Source organism: Mus pahari, chromosome 23 (assembly GCF_900095145.1).
Source record: "Mus pahari chromosome 23, PAHARI_EIJ_v1.1, whole genome shotgun sequence".
NCBI classification, from domain to species: domain Eukaryota; kingdom Metazoa; phylum Chordata; class Mammalia; order Rodentia; family Muridae; genus Mus; species Mus pahari.
In genome coordinates this window covers 25,397,441-25,414,533 of record NC_034612.1, presented here as the reverse complement: position 1 = coordinate 25,414,533, position 17,093 = coordinate 25,397,441, and the positions used below count along the sequence as shown (strand labels likewise).

At 42.2% G+C, this 17,093-nt stretch overlaps 1 protein-coding gene across 1 annotated transcript in view; it reads right to left on the bottom strand.

Annotated features, from left to right (window-relative positions):
* The window catches only part of Baz1b (bromodomain adjacent to zinc finger domain 1B), a 56,353-nt gene that overhangs the window by 20,852 nt on the left and 18,408 nt on the right, over positions 1–17,093 (bottom strand). Inside the window, exons 6-9 of the mRNA XM_021222545.2 lie at positions 15,404–15,601; positions 7,703–9,401; positions 3,884–4,022; positions 2,909–3,042 (exon numbers count right to left, since the gene is read on the bottom strand). Of these exons, the coding sequence (XP_021078204.1) occupies positions 2,909–3,042; positions 3,884–4,022; positions 7,703–9,401; positions 15,404–15,601 (2,170 nt within the window). The remainder of the gene's footprint in view (positions 1–2,908; positions 3,043–3,883; positions 4,023–7,702; positions 9,402–15,403; positions 15,602–17,093) is intronic.

Sequence of the window (17,093 nt, the reverse complement as noted above, 5' to 3'; positions counted from 1 at the left end):
AAAAAAAAAAAAAAAAAAAAAAAAAAAAAAAAAAAAAAAAAAAAAAAACACCCAAAAGAAAAAAAGGGGGTGGGGCAACACAACAAACCAATCTCCACTAGGATGCTCTAGATAAGCATCTGAAAAGTCCTACATTCTGTTGGAATCGCTTCCAAGTCTGAAGAGCCTGACTCTACTGTCAACTCTTCTCTAGTTCAGCTGCCTCAGATAGGCCCTCACATATCCATCTGTAAAGTATACCAAATCCAGAATTTTCTGCAAGGTAATATAATCTACACTTAAAATAACTTACCATGAAGAAGCCTTAAAGTTTTCAGATGTATAAAAGAAATTAGTGGTTTTATTATTAATAATGCTACATTAAGTTTGTTATTAGGAGTATCTCCAAAATCAAGCACTACTTTAAAACAAAAATAAAAATACATTCCTAGAAAAATAAAATACTTGAGAAGCAATCTTTATCAGGTTATTATAACCCAATAGTTCTTAACAGGGACTGTGCCAGAGGACATGTTCAGGGTTTGGAACATTTGGACATGCCTGATGACATCTACTGGGCAGAGGAGGAGGTGCTACTAAATATCCTATCAGTACCCACGAGACATCTTCTAACCACAAGTAAACCACCTAGCCCAAGCATCTGATCTGAATCTATCCCCCACACACACACAGCTGAAGAGAGAGGCTACTTATCCAGAAAGGTACACTTGCATTTATCTTTCCTTTTCTTTTTTTTTTTTTTTAAAGATTAAGTACACTGTAGCTGTCTTCAGACACTCCAGAAGAGGGCGCCAGATCTCATTACAGATGGTTGTGAGCCACCATGTGGTTGCTGGGATTTGAACTCAGGACCTTCAGAAGAGCAGTCGGTGCTCTTACCCGCTGAGCCATCTCACCAGCCCGCATTTATCTTTTTAATTAAGATACCTCATAACCAACATTCAGATGAAAAATGTTATCAGTGACTTTCTAACTCTTCTAAATCACTTATTTATGATTTATTGTTTAGAATCAGGGTGTCTCACAACTGCCTGGGCCTCCGAGGACACCAGGCCTGTACACATATGGTGCACAGACACATAAGCAAACACAGGCATTAGAAATTAAAATAAAATCCACGTCTACCCGTCAATTTAAAAAAATGTATTTCTGCCGGGCGTGGTGGCACATGCCTTTAATCCCAGCACTCGGGAGGCAGAGGCAGATGAACTTCTGAGTTTACGGCCAGCCTGGTCTACAGAGTGAGTTCCAGGACAGCCAGGGCTACACAGAGAAACACTGTCTCGAAAAACCAAAAAAAAAAAAAAGAAAAAAGTATTTCTATTTCAAGTAGAGAATAAAAAATCAGGTAAGATGCTGCACGCCTATAATTCCAGAAACTTGAGAGGTAGAGGCAAGAGAATCAAAAGTTCATGGTTGTCCTTGGCTACATCGAAGAGTCCAAAGCCAGGTCTCAGGGTTAAATACTTATATGGCAGCCAAAACTGTAACTCTAGTTCCATAGAGTCTGATGCCTCTACTGACATTCACTGGCACCAAATGCACACACACATACACAGACACACACACACACACACACACACACACACACACACACACCACATACTTAAAAAAAAAAAAAAAAGACTTCAAACCCACCCTAGGCTATATGAGATCCCAAGCAGGTAGTAGGTGGTCTCCCTGTTTTGTCCTTTTCAACAACTGGGCCCAAGTATCACTCTGCTCCAGCCTTCCAAGGAAATACAACTATAGACACATGCCACTGTGCCTCAGGCTCAGTCAACCCCTGCATCCATCCTACAGGTCTCACTATAGAGCCCAGGGTGGCCTCAAATTCACCACCTCCTGCCCCAGGCTCCTACATGCTGAGATTACTTGAGCAGTCCCTGACTTAAATGAGACACTGTCTATTTTCTCCTCATTAGATTTGCAGTGAGGTGTCAGTCAAGGCCTTATCTGCCCTTCATGCAGTCAAATCCCCAGCACATCTAAATTTTCTTTGCACAATACAAGGTATTTCAGAATTAATTTAAAAAGCAGAGAAAAAGGACAAATAACTGTTTCCTTGGTCTCCTACCTCAGTTTTAGGCTTGACGTCTCTACAGACATTACCAAGGTACAAAATCTGAAAGCTATTTCTGTAAAATTACCCACAAGTATTAACTCTTCCTCTTCCCTCACTGAACTAGGAACAGGGCTACTCTGTTCTCTCCTCCCTGCATGCTCTTCTCTCAGAAGCTGGCTGGTAATAAAGAAACCACAGCCGGGAAAAGGGGACACAGGAAAGTCAGTCCTCCATGTGGATCCTAAACCACAGACAGTCCCTACTTAAACTATCTCAAAGCGAGGGTGGAGGTGCACACCTACAATCCTGGCCCTCAAGAGACTAAGGCTGGAGGATTGACAGTTCTAGGCCAGCCTGAACTATAGCACAGCACTGCTTCAAACAAATAAAAATGTTTCATCTTTTCAAAGAGGAAGGTCAAAACACATTCAAAAGAGACAGTCCTTAAATCTTTTTCTGAACAGCGCTGTGCAGTTGTTTCCTGAGCTCTGGTGTGGCCACAGCTCCTAGGCAGCCGCACACTCACTAAGGAAAACAGTGCTCCAGGGCTTTGTGCTGGGCTGCTCCCAGCTCAGATTTGCTCAGTGCATTCTGGACATGACCACTTCCCACCTGCAGCAGGATGACACCACACTCAAGGCAGAGGTTCTCAACCTGCCTAATGCTGCAACTTTAATATAGGTCCTCATGTTGTGGTGACCTCAACCATAAAGCCTGATTATCAAGTCCTGTGAAAGGGTCTTCCAACACTCAAAAAGGGCTCTCCGCCACCATCCCTGCTCCTCCACCCATGGTTGGGAATCACTGCTTTATGTCAACAGCCTCTGCAGCAGATATACTTACTTCGAGGACAGTAATCATCATCAGGTAAATTGCTATGGTCTTTGCGGTGATGCTTAAACCGGTAGTCAATGCTATTATGGACCCAGCCCTTTTCAATGAATAATCCTGGGACTTCGTTTGAGAAGAGCCAGTATCTACAAAGCACAACAAGGATAAATTAGTAACACCCATGATAAGTGCGACAGTGGACAGAGAAGGCTGGGCCACTTCACTGCTAGACAGGCTGCCTAACAAGCAGGGGCAGCACTGGTCACAGCTGATAGTGCCTTCCTCCCAATCTGACATAAGAGTTGTAAGGAAAGACAGGGTAACAAAGATGCCTTGGCATCTGGAATTCATCTAATGTCTGTGTCATTTCTGTAATGTCTATTCTGTCTCATTAGGTTCCACACAAGGAATGAATTTAAAATACCTTACCTACAAAACAAAAAAAATATTTTAAGTCTGTCATGTTTTGCCTTCATGTATATATGCATGACTGATGCAGCATTGATTCAGAGAGGGTATCAGAACCCTGGAACTAAAGTTACAAATGGTATGAGTCACCATGTGGGTGCTGAGACCCAAACCCAAGAACAGTAAATGCAAGAACAGTAAGTGGTCTTAATTACTGTACCATCTCTCCTAAAATACTGAACCATTTAAAAATAACTATTTGGATTACAGTTCATCTGTCTGTATTATTTAAATTTCGTATCAATGGTACCCTTAGGGACAAGAGGAGACTTTTTTCTTAATCATGGGAACAGAACCCATGGTTTATGCAAGAGCTCTGATATAAGCTACCAACAAGCCTGGGAGACTGTCTTATCTAACTTCATAACCCTAACATCTGACACCAGTAGTAGTCAATAATTGCACAATGAGCAATCATCGCTACAAACAGAACTGAAAAACTGAACAGAAACAGTTCATTTCTAGCACCTTAACTAGCTTCCCACTCAGAAGACACGGAAATTAAGTTGAGAAACTTACCTGTTATGGTTGCGGTCTGTACCAATAGGTGTCCTGCGCAGTACGAGCTTGGCCTTGGCAATCCCTTCCTGGAAAGCCTTCTCTGCAGCGGCCTTGTGCTTCCGCATTCGCTCCTCTTCAGCTTCCCGTTCCAATCTCACTGGTGAATAGTAAACAAGAGTTGTATTAAGCACGAGTTTCCCAGGCCTTCCTTTCTTCCTCTGCCATGTAAGGTAGAACATGATCATCTAAGATCCTCCCACACCCCTTACAATGTCTCACCCCTCACTGCCACAGGATCCCCAAACAGACCAGGATGAATTAAAAAGAAAATATTTCAGTCAAAGACAGGGTGCACATGGGAATGAGGGGTGGTGCATGCCTTTAATCCTAGCACTAGGGAGGTAGAGCCAGGTGGATCTCTGTTAATTCAAAGCCAGCCTGGTCCACAGAGTAAGTTTTAGGACATCCAGGGCCACACACAGAAAGCCTGTGCAGAAAAAAAAAATTAATTCAATCAAGAAGAACCTGTGACAGCTTATCTAAGTATGTATGTATACATGTTCAAACCGATATACATACAGGGTCTCACTATATAGCTCTGGCTGGCTTTCAACTTGCTATGTAGACCCGGCTGGCCTTCAACTAGCGTCTGCCTGCCTGTTCCTGAGTGCTGCAATTAAAGGTATAGGCCACCATACTGGGATCCTTTAATGTGACTAACAGGAGAGAGGTAAACAAAAAAAATCAAAAACAGGGAAAGAGCAGCAGCAATTATTATAGAACTAGAAGTAAGGCTCAGTGGTAGAGCTTGCCTAGCATTAAAGCCAAACTCCAGACACACATGCACCAACTAACATGCGGCTAATCTGAAAGCTTTTCCTTCTTCAGACAGGATCATACTATATATCCTTGGCTGCCCTGAACTCATGGATTTCTACCTCAGGAGTGTGGGAATTAAATGTGGTACCACTGTGCCACTTACACCTCTCAAGACAGGGTTTCTTTGTGTAGCTCTGGCTATCCTTGAACTCACTATTTAGACCAGACTGGCCTAGAATTCACAGCAATCTGTCTGCCTGTGCCCCTTTCCCTCCCTGGTTTGAAGGCATCATCACATGACTGGAGAAATGAGTCAGAGGCTGTGAGCGCTTGCTGATCTCCCAGAGACCTTGGTTCCCTTCTCTGCATACTCACATGCAGCTCACAACCATTTGTAACTTGGGCTCTAAGGGGTATGACCCCAGAGAGGCCTACAGTGCACATATGTACAAAAGGACAAAGCAATTATAAATAAGTCAAAATTAATGTTAGCACTTCACTGATGGGGAAAAAATTATGGAGTTGAGACAGTCTCATATGGCTCAAGCTCGTCTCCAACTTGGTTAATATGTGGAATTTTGCTCAATAAAAACAATCTATCAATCTAGTATTTAAGTTTTTGTCTGTCATATTCTACTACAATAATGTGTAAAGGACGGCTATTTATAATGTCATAATCTTTATATTTTCCCTGATGATCATATATACAATATAGTGAGAATATTAAAAAAATATTATTTGTAAACAGATATTTTAAAAATAAGGTAAAAATCGTATAGAAAGAAAGAAAGAAAGGAAGAAAGAAAGACAAAGGAAGGAGAGAGAGAGAGAGAGAGAGAGAGAGAGAGAGAGAGAAAGGGAGAAAGGGAGAAAGGGAGAAAGGGAGAAAGGGAGAAAGAAAGGCAGGCAGGGTTTGCTAATACACACATTTAATCCTGGCATTTGGGAAGTAGAGCCAGGGAGGTCTCTGAGTTCGAGGTCAGCCAGAAGTACACAGAGAAGAGTTCCAGGGAGCAAGAGATAACCTCAACAAAACTAAATAACAGCCATGCAGTGGTGGCACATGCCTTTATTCGCAACACTCCAGGCAGAGACAAGCAGATATCTGAGTTCTGATCAGGTTCAAGGCCAGCCTTGTTTACAGAGTGTGTTATAGGACATCCAGGGCTATAAAGAAAAATCTGGTCTCAGAAACCAAAAACCTAAACCAAAAACCAAAATCTTCTCAACAACAGGAATGTTGGGGGTGTGGTTTAATGCTTGCCGAGCACACCTAAAACTCTTCGGTTTGAGCACTGAAACCACAAAACTATAATCAAGTATAAAATCTGTGGCCTTTAATAAAGTTCTCTAGACTGGTTAACTATATAATTACAGCAGTTACAGAAGAAATAAGTATAAAAGCAAACATTAAAGATAGATCTGGTGAACACATGGAAAAATCAGAACCCTCACCTGGTGACAGGGATATAAAACTATACAGCCACTTTGTAAATGGCCAGATAACTCCTCAAATGGTTAACAGCTACAGGACTCAGTAATTCCTTTCCTAGGCATATACCCCAAAGGCACTATGTCTAGCCAAATCCTTTACAGAGGAATAATAACAGCAAATGTTGCAGGCAACCTATCTGTCCACTGACTGGTGAACAGTTAGCAAATAACATACGTGAATCTTGAAACGATTAAATGAAAGAAATACAACATTAAAGTAGATTATATGATTTTTATTACTTTTAATTATGTGTATGCATGTGTGTGTGTGAAGGTATATACATGAGAATGCAGTTGTCCAAGGCGGCCAGAAGACAGTGTTAGATCGATCCTCTGGAACTGGAATTATAGGCAGTTGTAAGTTACTTGATATGCCGGGAACAGAAGTCATATCTTCTCAAAGAGCAGTATGCTCTCTTAATCACTGATTCACCTCTCCAGCCCGATTTGATTCTATTTAATATATATTATAACACACATATATATTACATTTCCCTATGTGTGTAAAGGTCAGAGCATAACTTGTGGAAGTCAGGTCTCACTTTCTGCTCTGTGGGTCCCAGGAGTAATCTCAAGTTGCTAGGTGTGGCAACAACTGACACTGAGTTCTTTTACTGGCCCATTGGGAATCTATTTAAATGAAATGCACAGAGCACATGAATCCAGAGAGATCGGTAGTTGTCATTGGCTAAGAACAGGAATGCCTTTCGAGGTTTCTTCTAGGATGGTGGGAAGAGTTTGTAACTAAGATTATTGTCTTTTATGTCTTGGTTTCTTCCAACATACTGTCTTATATGCTATAACATAGATGAACCTCTCAGAAAAATGCTCTGGTTCACATATTCACATATTCAATTCCAGGGCAGAAGAATTTCCTTAAATTCAAGGCCAACCAGGGCTACAGTGTGAGACTGTCTCAAAACAAACAAACCAAACCAACCAAACAAACAAACACAGTAACAAAAAAAGATATAGTCTATGTGCATGCATGCAGTCACCACATAATAACTGCTCTCTATAAATGGTTATTATAATTCCATGGTGTACTACAATCTTCAGGTCCCGCAATAATTTATTCATTTAATAAGTATGTATGGGTGTTTTGCCTGCATCTATCTATGTACCACTTGCATGATTGTGGAGGCAAGAGGATGCTGGATCCTCTGGAAGTGTGAACTTCACCTGCAAGAGCATCTCTCTAGCACCTAAACACATATGCATGCACACACGCACTCACACGCGCACAAACACACACACACACACACAAATTGTATGCAAGCACACAAAGCTGTTGAGCGGCTCATGCCTGTAATCCTAACATACTCTTTGGTTGAAGCAGGAGGCTTAGCTACAAAGTAAGTTTCAGGAAAGGCTGAGCTAATTAAGACCTTATCTCAAAACTATGAGAAAACAAAAATATCTTAGTGAGTGCTAGTTTATGACAGATACCCTACCATTATTCTAGTACTTTCTGTTCTTCTACCCATGAAAGGGCTTTCCTGAACCTCTCAGGACAAATTTTACCTTTTGTTTCTCTCTCCTGGATTTCCCGCTTCCTCTTAGCTTGCATGCTAAGCAGNCTTCTGCTCTTGACAGCACTGATCATGTCATCTGCTTCCACTTCCACTTGCTGTTCAATTTTCACAATTTCTTTTTTTTTGTCCACTTTGCCTAGCACGTTCTCCTCTTTGCCATTTTCTTTATTTCTGGCTTCCATCTCCTTCCGCTTTTGCTTCTCTGCTCTCTTCTTATCATTCTCCTCCTTCAGCACAGCAAGCCGCTCCTTCCACAGCTCTGCAGACATCTGCTGTCTCGTCTCCATGTGGTCTTGCACTGAGTATGTCATGAGGATCCGATGGCACAGAGCTGTCAATATCCGTAGCTTCTCCTCTGAGGTCAGCTCAAAGAATTCTGATGTCTCCAGCTTCTCAAGGAACTCGTCCTGTACCTCGTTGTCCTCAAATGGTGTGGAATCTTTATTGTCATCTGTTTCTGAGCCCTCGCTGTCCTCCTGGACATCACACCTGCGCAAGCAGAGCCGGACCAGCTCTGAGACAGAATGCAGGGTGAGGGGGATTTCTGACAGCTTCATTCCCAGTTCTCCATAGTCCTCTGCAATTTCATCCTGAAGTAAGGTCTGTAGCAGGATGACCAGCACTCTGTTCAAGTACAAAAACCCACCTTTATCTGCACTCAAGGCTTCCATTAGGGACACAGCAGTGATANGGTACTGAGCATCGGGCAAGAGCAACCCAGAGTAACAGCTCANGAACTCCACCACCAGGGCCACATCCCCAAAAAGAGTGTTGGGGAGCCCCNCAGGGGTATCTACCAGCCTGAATGCTGGGAGGTTTCTGCCACCTAACTCCTGGTCCTCAAATCGCTTCTGCTTTTCTAACCTTTCTAGCATTTCTTTCTCTCTCCTTTCTTTGGCTTTTTCACGCAACCTCTCCTTTAGCTCCTGTCNTTTCTTTTTCAAATATTCTTTCCGTTGCTCTTCAGACATAGAGGCCCACNTCTTTTTATGTTCCAGGAGCTCATAGCGTTTCTGGACAAGAGCCCGGAGCTCTTCTGGAAGACGGGCTCTATCTTCATTGGAGAGGAGACGTGCTGTTTTGGAGATAACACAGGACAGAGCACTCTTCTTGTCCTCTTTGTCTTTATTTTCTTTGTAATAGGCAATCAGATGNAGAGCTGCAGGAGGCAGGTGTTTATGAGGNTTACCAGAAGACCTTGGCACACCCCCAGAACTCCGTGGGGTGCGGGTCATCTTCTGAGTCCCTTTGGCCATATCCAACAAAGTCATCTGCTTCATTTTGGTCTTAGGAGTCTTCACACACTTGCTGGGTGATTTGGAATTGCCTGTGGCCTTCTGTCCATTCAGGATGCCTTTGCCTCTGCCCTTGGCCTTCAGAGGTTTGTCACTGTAATTCCCTGGCTTCTTGGCGGATGGGCCTTTCTTAGGAATGTGGAAGCTGTGGAGCTTGTTGGGGGACATAATTTTCATCACCTCTTCCAAATGTTCTTCTGGAGACTTGGAATTCTTTGAGTTCTTTATCTTGAGTGGTGGGTCATTTAATGACTTCTCCAAGTGCACATGACACCACAGCTTAGGGTTTAGCGGGGAACTCAGAGAAGAACTGTCTCTCTTAGGTTTCTTTGAGGGCTTCCTGTCTGGAGATCCAGTATTCCTCCTCTTGGTAGAGGGATTGAGAGTCATATACTAAAATTTAAGAACAGGAGCAAAATTACTTTTAAAACTATGTGTAGCAAGCACTATCTAAGCACTGTAAAGCCACACATCCATCGATACAACATAGTGAGACCTGTCTGAAAGCAAAGCTACACTTGACCAATGTGCTGGAGGCAGTATCAGCGATCCCCAAACTTAGGAGGTGGAAGCAAGAGAATCAGAAATTTAAAGTCTGTCTTTGATACATACGAAGTTTGGGGACATCCTACTACATTAGACTGTCTCAAAGTCCCCATCCCCCCAAGTGTGCACTGTGGATTGTACAGCTCAGTGATAGGATGCTTCTCTATAATATGTGAGGACTTGGGCTCTACCTCCAGCACTGCAACAAAAACCTACCATCCTCCTAATGTTAGATGCTTCTAATAAACAGCTAGCTTTGTTTCCATATGCATTAGTGGTTCTCAAATATTTTACTAAACTCTATGAACACTTTCTCCAACAACAACATATAAAAAATTACGTATACAGTTTCCAAAGTCTATCCATGGGCCCTAGATTAGGAAATATGTGATCTAAAAACGGAAGTATCTAAGATTTCAAGAAGTGCTACTCTCAACCTGAGGGTGCAGCTCAAATGTACAGCACCTTCCTAAACCCTGTATTGATTGTGTCCCTGAAAAGGGGGGTAGGGCACAGCACACACATATCCAGAGGGTATAATCCTGTTCTTGAAATAGAAGTTAGATTTTCAACCTTTAATTTTATGTCAGCTTCAATAATTTGGTCTATAAGAATATACTATATAAATGCTTAGTCTCGACCCAGAGGCATACATACATTCCTGTGAAAACACACTCATGTAGAGCGGTAATAATACTGTATAGATAAAGAACCTTCCTGGTCTAAGCTCTTGGGTTCTCAAACTCTTCTTTGTTCTCTCCCACAATGAAAAACTCACTTCTCTGAATATATTAACCACAAGAACTATGAATCCTCACTTATTTTATACAGTTCTTTAAAATTCCTTTAAGGGCTGGTGAGATGGCTCAGTGGGTAAGAGCACCCGACTGCTCTTCCGAAGGTCCGGAGTTCAAATCCCAGCAACCACATGGTGGCTCATAACCATCCGTAACAAGATCTGACGCCCTCTTCTGGAGTGTCTGAAGACAGCTACAGTGTACTTACATATAATAAATGAATAAATCTTTAAAAAAAAAAATTCCTTTAAAACATTCCACTGTTTATCTTATGTGAGTTGAGTATATGTGTGGGTAGTGCTATGCATGAGGAGGTCAGAGGAAAACACAAAGGGGTTGGCTCTCCCTTCCCACCATGTGAGTCACAGGGATTGGACTTAGGTGCTCTGACTTAGACACCAATATACCTTTCCTTATTGAACTGCACTCCAGTCCTGACTATGTGCCCCACCCCCTTCGTTCTCTCAGCCACTCTAGTCTACAATCCTCCAATCTCACAAGAGTTTTGTCTTGGTTTTCTGAAACAGGATTCCCCTTGCAGCCCTACTGTCTTGGATCTACCTCTGTAGACCAGGCTGGCCTTGAACTCAGAGATCCTCCTGCCTGTGCCTCCCAAGTGCTAGGTGTGTGCCGCCCACCCACGCCCAAAGTAACGCACAAAACTTTAAAGCCATTAATTTTACCACATTTTCAAGATCCTAACCTGTTTGTCTTTTTTTTTTTTTTTTTTAGAGGTAGGATGTCAGAGCCAGGTGCAGTGGCTCGCACCTATGACCCCAGCATTCAAGACACAGAGGCAGGAGCTATAATGGCCAAGATAGTCTTGAGACTCTAGAAAAGCCATGCTCCTAAGCCTGAGGAAGAGACAGGCATAGACCACCATGACTGGCTTCCCACCCTTCCTCACTCACTTAAACTTAACTCTGGGCAATCATTACAATCCATCTCATACAAACAAACAACTTCCTTCACAGTCTGTATTTATATGGAAAAGCCCAGTCTGTTCTGCCCCAGGCTGTTCATGTTCATGTAAACATGGTTAGAACAGAAACTACAACACATCCATCGCTAGCACGCCAAGAGATCCTAGCTGGCCCACTCTCACAGTACGTTCCCTTAGACCATCTCCCTTCCCACTACTCCATTCACACCTTCTGTCTCCTCAAGCTTCCACACCTCATTTTCCTCACACAGAATTAGTTAAGAGGCAGCTTGGCATGCTTGCTCACACCTGTAATTCAAGAACTCCAGAGGCTGAGGTAGAAAGACTGTCAGGGGCTGGTGAGATGGCTCAGTGGGTAAGAGCACCCGACTGTTCTTCCAAAGGTCCTGAGTTCAAATCCCAGCAACCACATGGTGGCTCACAACCATCCCTAACAAGATCTGGCACCCTCTTCTGGAGTGTCTGAACACAGCTACAGTGTACTTACATATAATAAAAAAATAAATCTTTAAAAAAAAAAAAAAAAAAGAAAGACTGTCAGGTCATAAGGAGTGTCATATACAAGTCTGAGGTCATCCTGGACTACATAATGTGAGACACTGTATCAAAAATAAAGCAAAAAGGCACATGGGAAATTCCAACCCTTGGAAAACTGGGAGATTTCCTCACAGTCAACAAATAAGGCTACAGTGTCACACCTAGTTTCAAAAACAAACCAAAAAGACTTCAGAGGTTAGAACCTAGTTCAATGGTCATAACAGGAGTTTCTAGTTAAAATATGTATAAGTCGGGTATGGCATGTAAAAGTCTAAAATCCCAGCACTTGGAAGACAGGGGCAGGAGGGAAAGGATAAGGTCAGCCTGACCTACATGAAACCATGCCTCAAAACAAAAATCCCCAAACAAGCCAAACAGTCAAGTTGACAGCTAAAATAAAAACTAAATGAAATAGTCAAACTCATTTTAGCCAACAGGAAAGAGACTACTAGATAATTTGTACTACAGGCAGCAACTATGCACGAGGAACCATTATGAATGGACAGGGCTAACTGGCATGGTGGTACATGCCTGTTATCCCTGCACTCAGAAGGGAAAGGAGGGGGATCAACATTAAGGACAGAATCAAAGAAACCCATAGAACCATAATAAAACCAAAAGCAAAAAAGTTTGACTGAAAGAACAGACCATGATTAAACTCTTCTTTTGACTAAATGAGTAAATCCCAACTTTAAAGCCCAGAATTACAGGCGATATTGGCACATGCCCCTTATTCAGCCCCTCGGGGGGATGAAGAACTACAGGGTTAGGCTTAGCTGGCTGCTTACCAGTGCCTGATTAAAAGCGAATGTCGTGTCCCCCAATACCCCTTTCTCAGGACAGAGGTTTACTCATACAGAACACAAACTCTAGCCACGACTCCTGAAATCTTTTCCCACTGTATAATTTCCTACTTGTAGTTTCCCAAGACTAAATATCAAAATGTTAATGAGAAATAAGCAAAAAAGGATGATTTATTTAAGGTTTCCCTCATAGACAACAATACTTGAGTGCTTCAAAGAGCAGTGTACTTCTGAGACTGTCCTGCAACGGCAGCAGCAAGTGAAAACAAGTGTATGCGCTCAAGCTGCCCGGCTTCAAGCAGCCCTAACAGCCGCACAACAGGACACACACACACACACACACACACACACACACACACCAGCACTCCTGCTGATGCTCAGGTAGGTGCTTAAAGTGGAAGAAAAAAGGCTAATCGAGGCAGTTGTGTTCTAACATTTTAAACAGATACCTTTAATAGGTATCATTAGAACTGTTAAAAGAATTCAAAGTTACAATAAGGTGCTTTCACATCTATTTGGAAGCACAATATTAAGAAATAATATGGACCATTAAATGACAAGAGTTCTCGCCTCTATTTTCAATAAAAAGTTTTTTTTTCTGAAAAATGAAAGAAATGAACTCACCCAACCCCCTCCCAACAGGCCGGCTCCCGGCGTGAGCAGTCAGTCCTTCAGTAGCTGGATCATCTCAGCATGGAGCATGCTGGGTAGTCACAGCCAAATGGGAGCCGGCATGGCTGGACTCAGGGGGATCTGAAAAAGTATAAAACCACGTATGTGCTGAGGGTCTCCTCTATTCTCACTCAGCACGGTTCTACAAGATTAATACAGAGGAGGAAAAAGAATGAAAAAATATTTTGGTGAAGGCCCTTTCTCATTGCTAACTACGTATGACAGCAACATGAGAGGCCAAAAGAAAAAAAGTGGATAATATTAGCCTATTTGTTCCCATCACAAAGAACATAACACCATCAGGACTGTATGTCAAAGAAAACATTTCTTTATTGATAACAATGAGGAAACAATCTGCAGCAATTCAATCTGAAGCTGAACCTAATAATAAAAATAGCATATCTAGGGCTGGTGAGATGGCTCAGTGGGTAAGAGCACCCGACTGCTCTTCAGAAGGTTCGGAGTTCAAATCCCAGCAACCACATGGTGGCTTACAACCATCTGTAACAAGATCTGACTCCCTCTTCTGGAGTGTCTGAAGACAGCTACAGTGTACTTACATATTATTAAAAAAAAAAAAAGCATATCTAAACAGTCCAATTACAAGACTCTGTCAATGCAGGCGTCCTGAGTAGCCACAAGTGTCAAATTTGTGGGAGAGGAGCCACAGGCAGTTGTAAGCTACCTGATGACAGATGCTGAATCTGGGCCTCTAGACAGGAAGTAAGTGCTCTTCATCAGTTAGCCATCTCGCCAGCCTCCTCACAGATCTGACTTTTATTCCAGTAGGTTGGTTTTGTTGTTTTTTGTTTTCCTTTGAAAGAATGTAGTCCTGGCTGTCCTAGCACTTACTATGGAGACTTGGTATTGAACTCAAGAGATCCACTTGCCTCCAGAGTGCTGGGATTGAAGTCATGCGCGCGCACGCGCACACACACACACACACACACACACACACACACACCCCTACAGTTTCTTTCTTACTGCATATGGAATGGAATCCAGGTTCTCTCATGATAGACAAGTATTCTATCACCAAACTCAATGCTTTTCTACTCGTCTAATTCACTGATGATGACAACACAGCAGAAGGTTGAGGGCAATTTATATAGAGTTTATCTCAGCCTCTATGTTTTTAGCCAGTAAGTTAGCTGAGAAGGTATTTTTTGGTTTTGTTTTGTTGTAGTCCTGGGTACTGAGCCCAGAACCTCATACAGAAAGGGAAAGAGGAATGGAGACTGGAGAGGAAAGATGGGAGAGAAAAAAACAAACAAAAAAAGAAATCCTAAGCCAAACTCTTTAGTTTATCACCCACTGTTACTTGGTTCTAATTAGATTATACCTCAGATTCCCCACTTATTAAATAAGACTAATAGATACATCATATTACATAAAAATGATTTAAAGATCAAAATGGACAATTCAAGGAGGGGAAATTGTAGTCTAAAGAGGGAAATGCATGGTTTCTATTAACATGTCCCATAAGTTATATATATTCTAGGCCTTATAGGACTGTCAAAGTTATCTTGCCTTATATACAAAATCAGTTTTCCTTCTACCCCCATACCTGAAGACAGGGTCTCTCTACATAGCCCTTGTTGTCCTGAAATTGTATGTAAACTTCGAACAGAGAGATCTGCCAGTCTCTGTGATCCAAGTGCTAGGATTGAAAGGAACACACCACTACGCCTAGCTCAGTTTTGGCATCCCAGTTAGTATTTTGTCATCTTAACGCTGACTAGAGTAACCCAGAAAGAGGACTGTCAGTTGAGAAGATGCTTCTTCAGACTGCTCATGGGTGAATCGGTAAAGCATTTTCTTGACTAATGATTGATGTGGAAAGGCATAGCTCATTATGGATGGTGCCAACCCCAGGCTTGGCAGGTGGCTGTGAGCTGTATAAGAAAGTAGGCCAAGCAAGCCCAGGAACAAGCGAGTAAGCATCATCCCTCCACGGCCTCTGCTTCAGTTCCGGAGTGAATTATCTGCAGTTAAAGGTTCGAAATCTGCCCCAAATCTAATGCTCTATGAGTTAGTAAAGAAGCTATCGAGTAAGGCTTGCTTTATCCAGGTGTCAAACACTAATAGTGACCTTACCTTATATGGGTCAAGTAAAAAGTCACTGAACTTGCTAGGCAGGGAATATTTCTTCACCAATTCANCTTCCACCACCCAAGGTGCATTCTCACCAGTACCAGCACGTAAGGCATTATGCCGAATAAAGTATCGAAGTATCTCCTTATTTGGTGGTCTCTCCGTTCGAATCAAGCTGTCTGCTGGCACATTGCTGATGATCTAGGTGAAAAAATAAAGAAATCAGCACTGGGGTGGGAAGCAGTTAAGCAATGAAAACCAAACACATAACTACAAAGGAAAAAAAAAAAATCACAATTCCATCTTGGGGAAGGGGTACTATACATTAGAAGATAAGGCAAAAAAAATATTTTTTAAAGATTTATTTATTATTATACATAAGTACACTGTAGCTGTCTTCAGACACCAGAAGAGGGCGTCAGATCTCATTATGGGTGGTCGTGAGCCACCATGTGGTTGCTGGGATTTGAACTCAGGACCTTGGGAACAGCAGTGTTCTTACCCACTGAGCCATCTCGCCAGTCCCAAGGCAAAATTTTGAGACAGAATTTCAAAATTCCCAGGTTATTTGTCAATAAATATCAATTAAAGTTAAGTACACCACTCAACTTCACACCAGCAACTTTTCTAGTTATGACTTTATCTTAGGAAGTCATTTAATAGCAAAAGAGGAAGAGGGAGTTATTACCTAAAGATCCATCCTTCCCGGATCCATGCTTAGCGGTACACACCTATAATCTCGGCACTCAGAGGCTGAAGCAGGAAGATGCTGAGCTTGTGGCTAGCCTGGGTAACAAATAGCCAGACCCTGTTTCCAAAATACCAAAGGAAACTGGGCGGTAATGGTGCACATCTTTAATCCCAGCACTCAGGACACAGAGGCAGGATGATTGTTACAAATGTGAGACCAGCCGGGATTACACGGCCAGCTTCAGGCCGGCACAGAAGCAAGACCCTGTCTCAGAAGCAAAAGACAAAGCAGCAGCTAGTGGGTCTTCCCATAGAAGACCTTTCCAAGGTTAAACCTCAGGGCTGAGCTGCTTCTTATATGAAAGGGTTGTCTATGAAAACTAACACACGATTATTTTCAACATCCTAGTCCTCCTTCAATAAAACTTAAAAGTTCTATTCGGGTATGTGTAGAAACACCCAAAATAATATACCAATATTTTTTAAATCTAGATTTAATCAAGGAAATATATATTTTATTTATAAGTTTAAAACTTTTGTTTTCTGCCACAAGGTCTCATGTAGCCCAGTTGCCCTCAAACTCACCGTGTGACATGACCTTTAACTCCTGAACGTCCTGCTTCCCTATTCCAATTACCAGGAGGTAGGAAATAAACTCTTGCCAACTGCCTTTAAATACATCCTGACTCCGAACATATTGAAAGATATATAAAAACTAGAGCTGGAAATAGTTCAGTGATTGTACTTGTCTAACATACAAAAGAGCCTTAGTCCCACATGAAGAATTAAAAATATAAAAGCCAAATACCTTATATCTCAGAAAAGGGGCTGGGGATGCAACTCAGTGTAGAATATTTGCCTAGAATAGCAATACCCTGAGTACAATAGAGTTTTAAAAAGGTAAAAAAGCATTAGAAAGTTGTATGAAGCATGGCGGGGCGGTGGTGGCACACGCCTTTAATCCCAGCACTTGGGAGGCAGAGGCAGGTGGATTTCTGAGTTC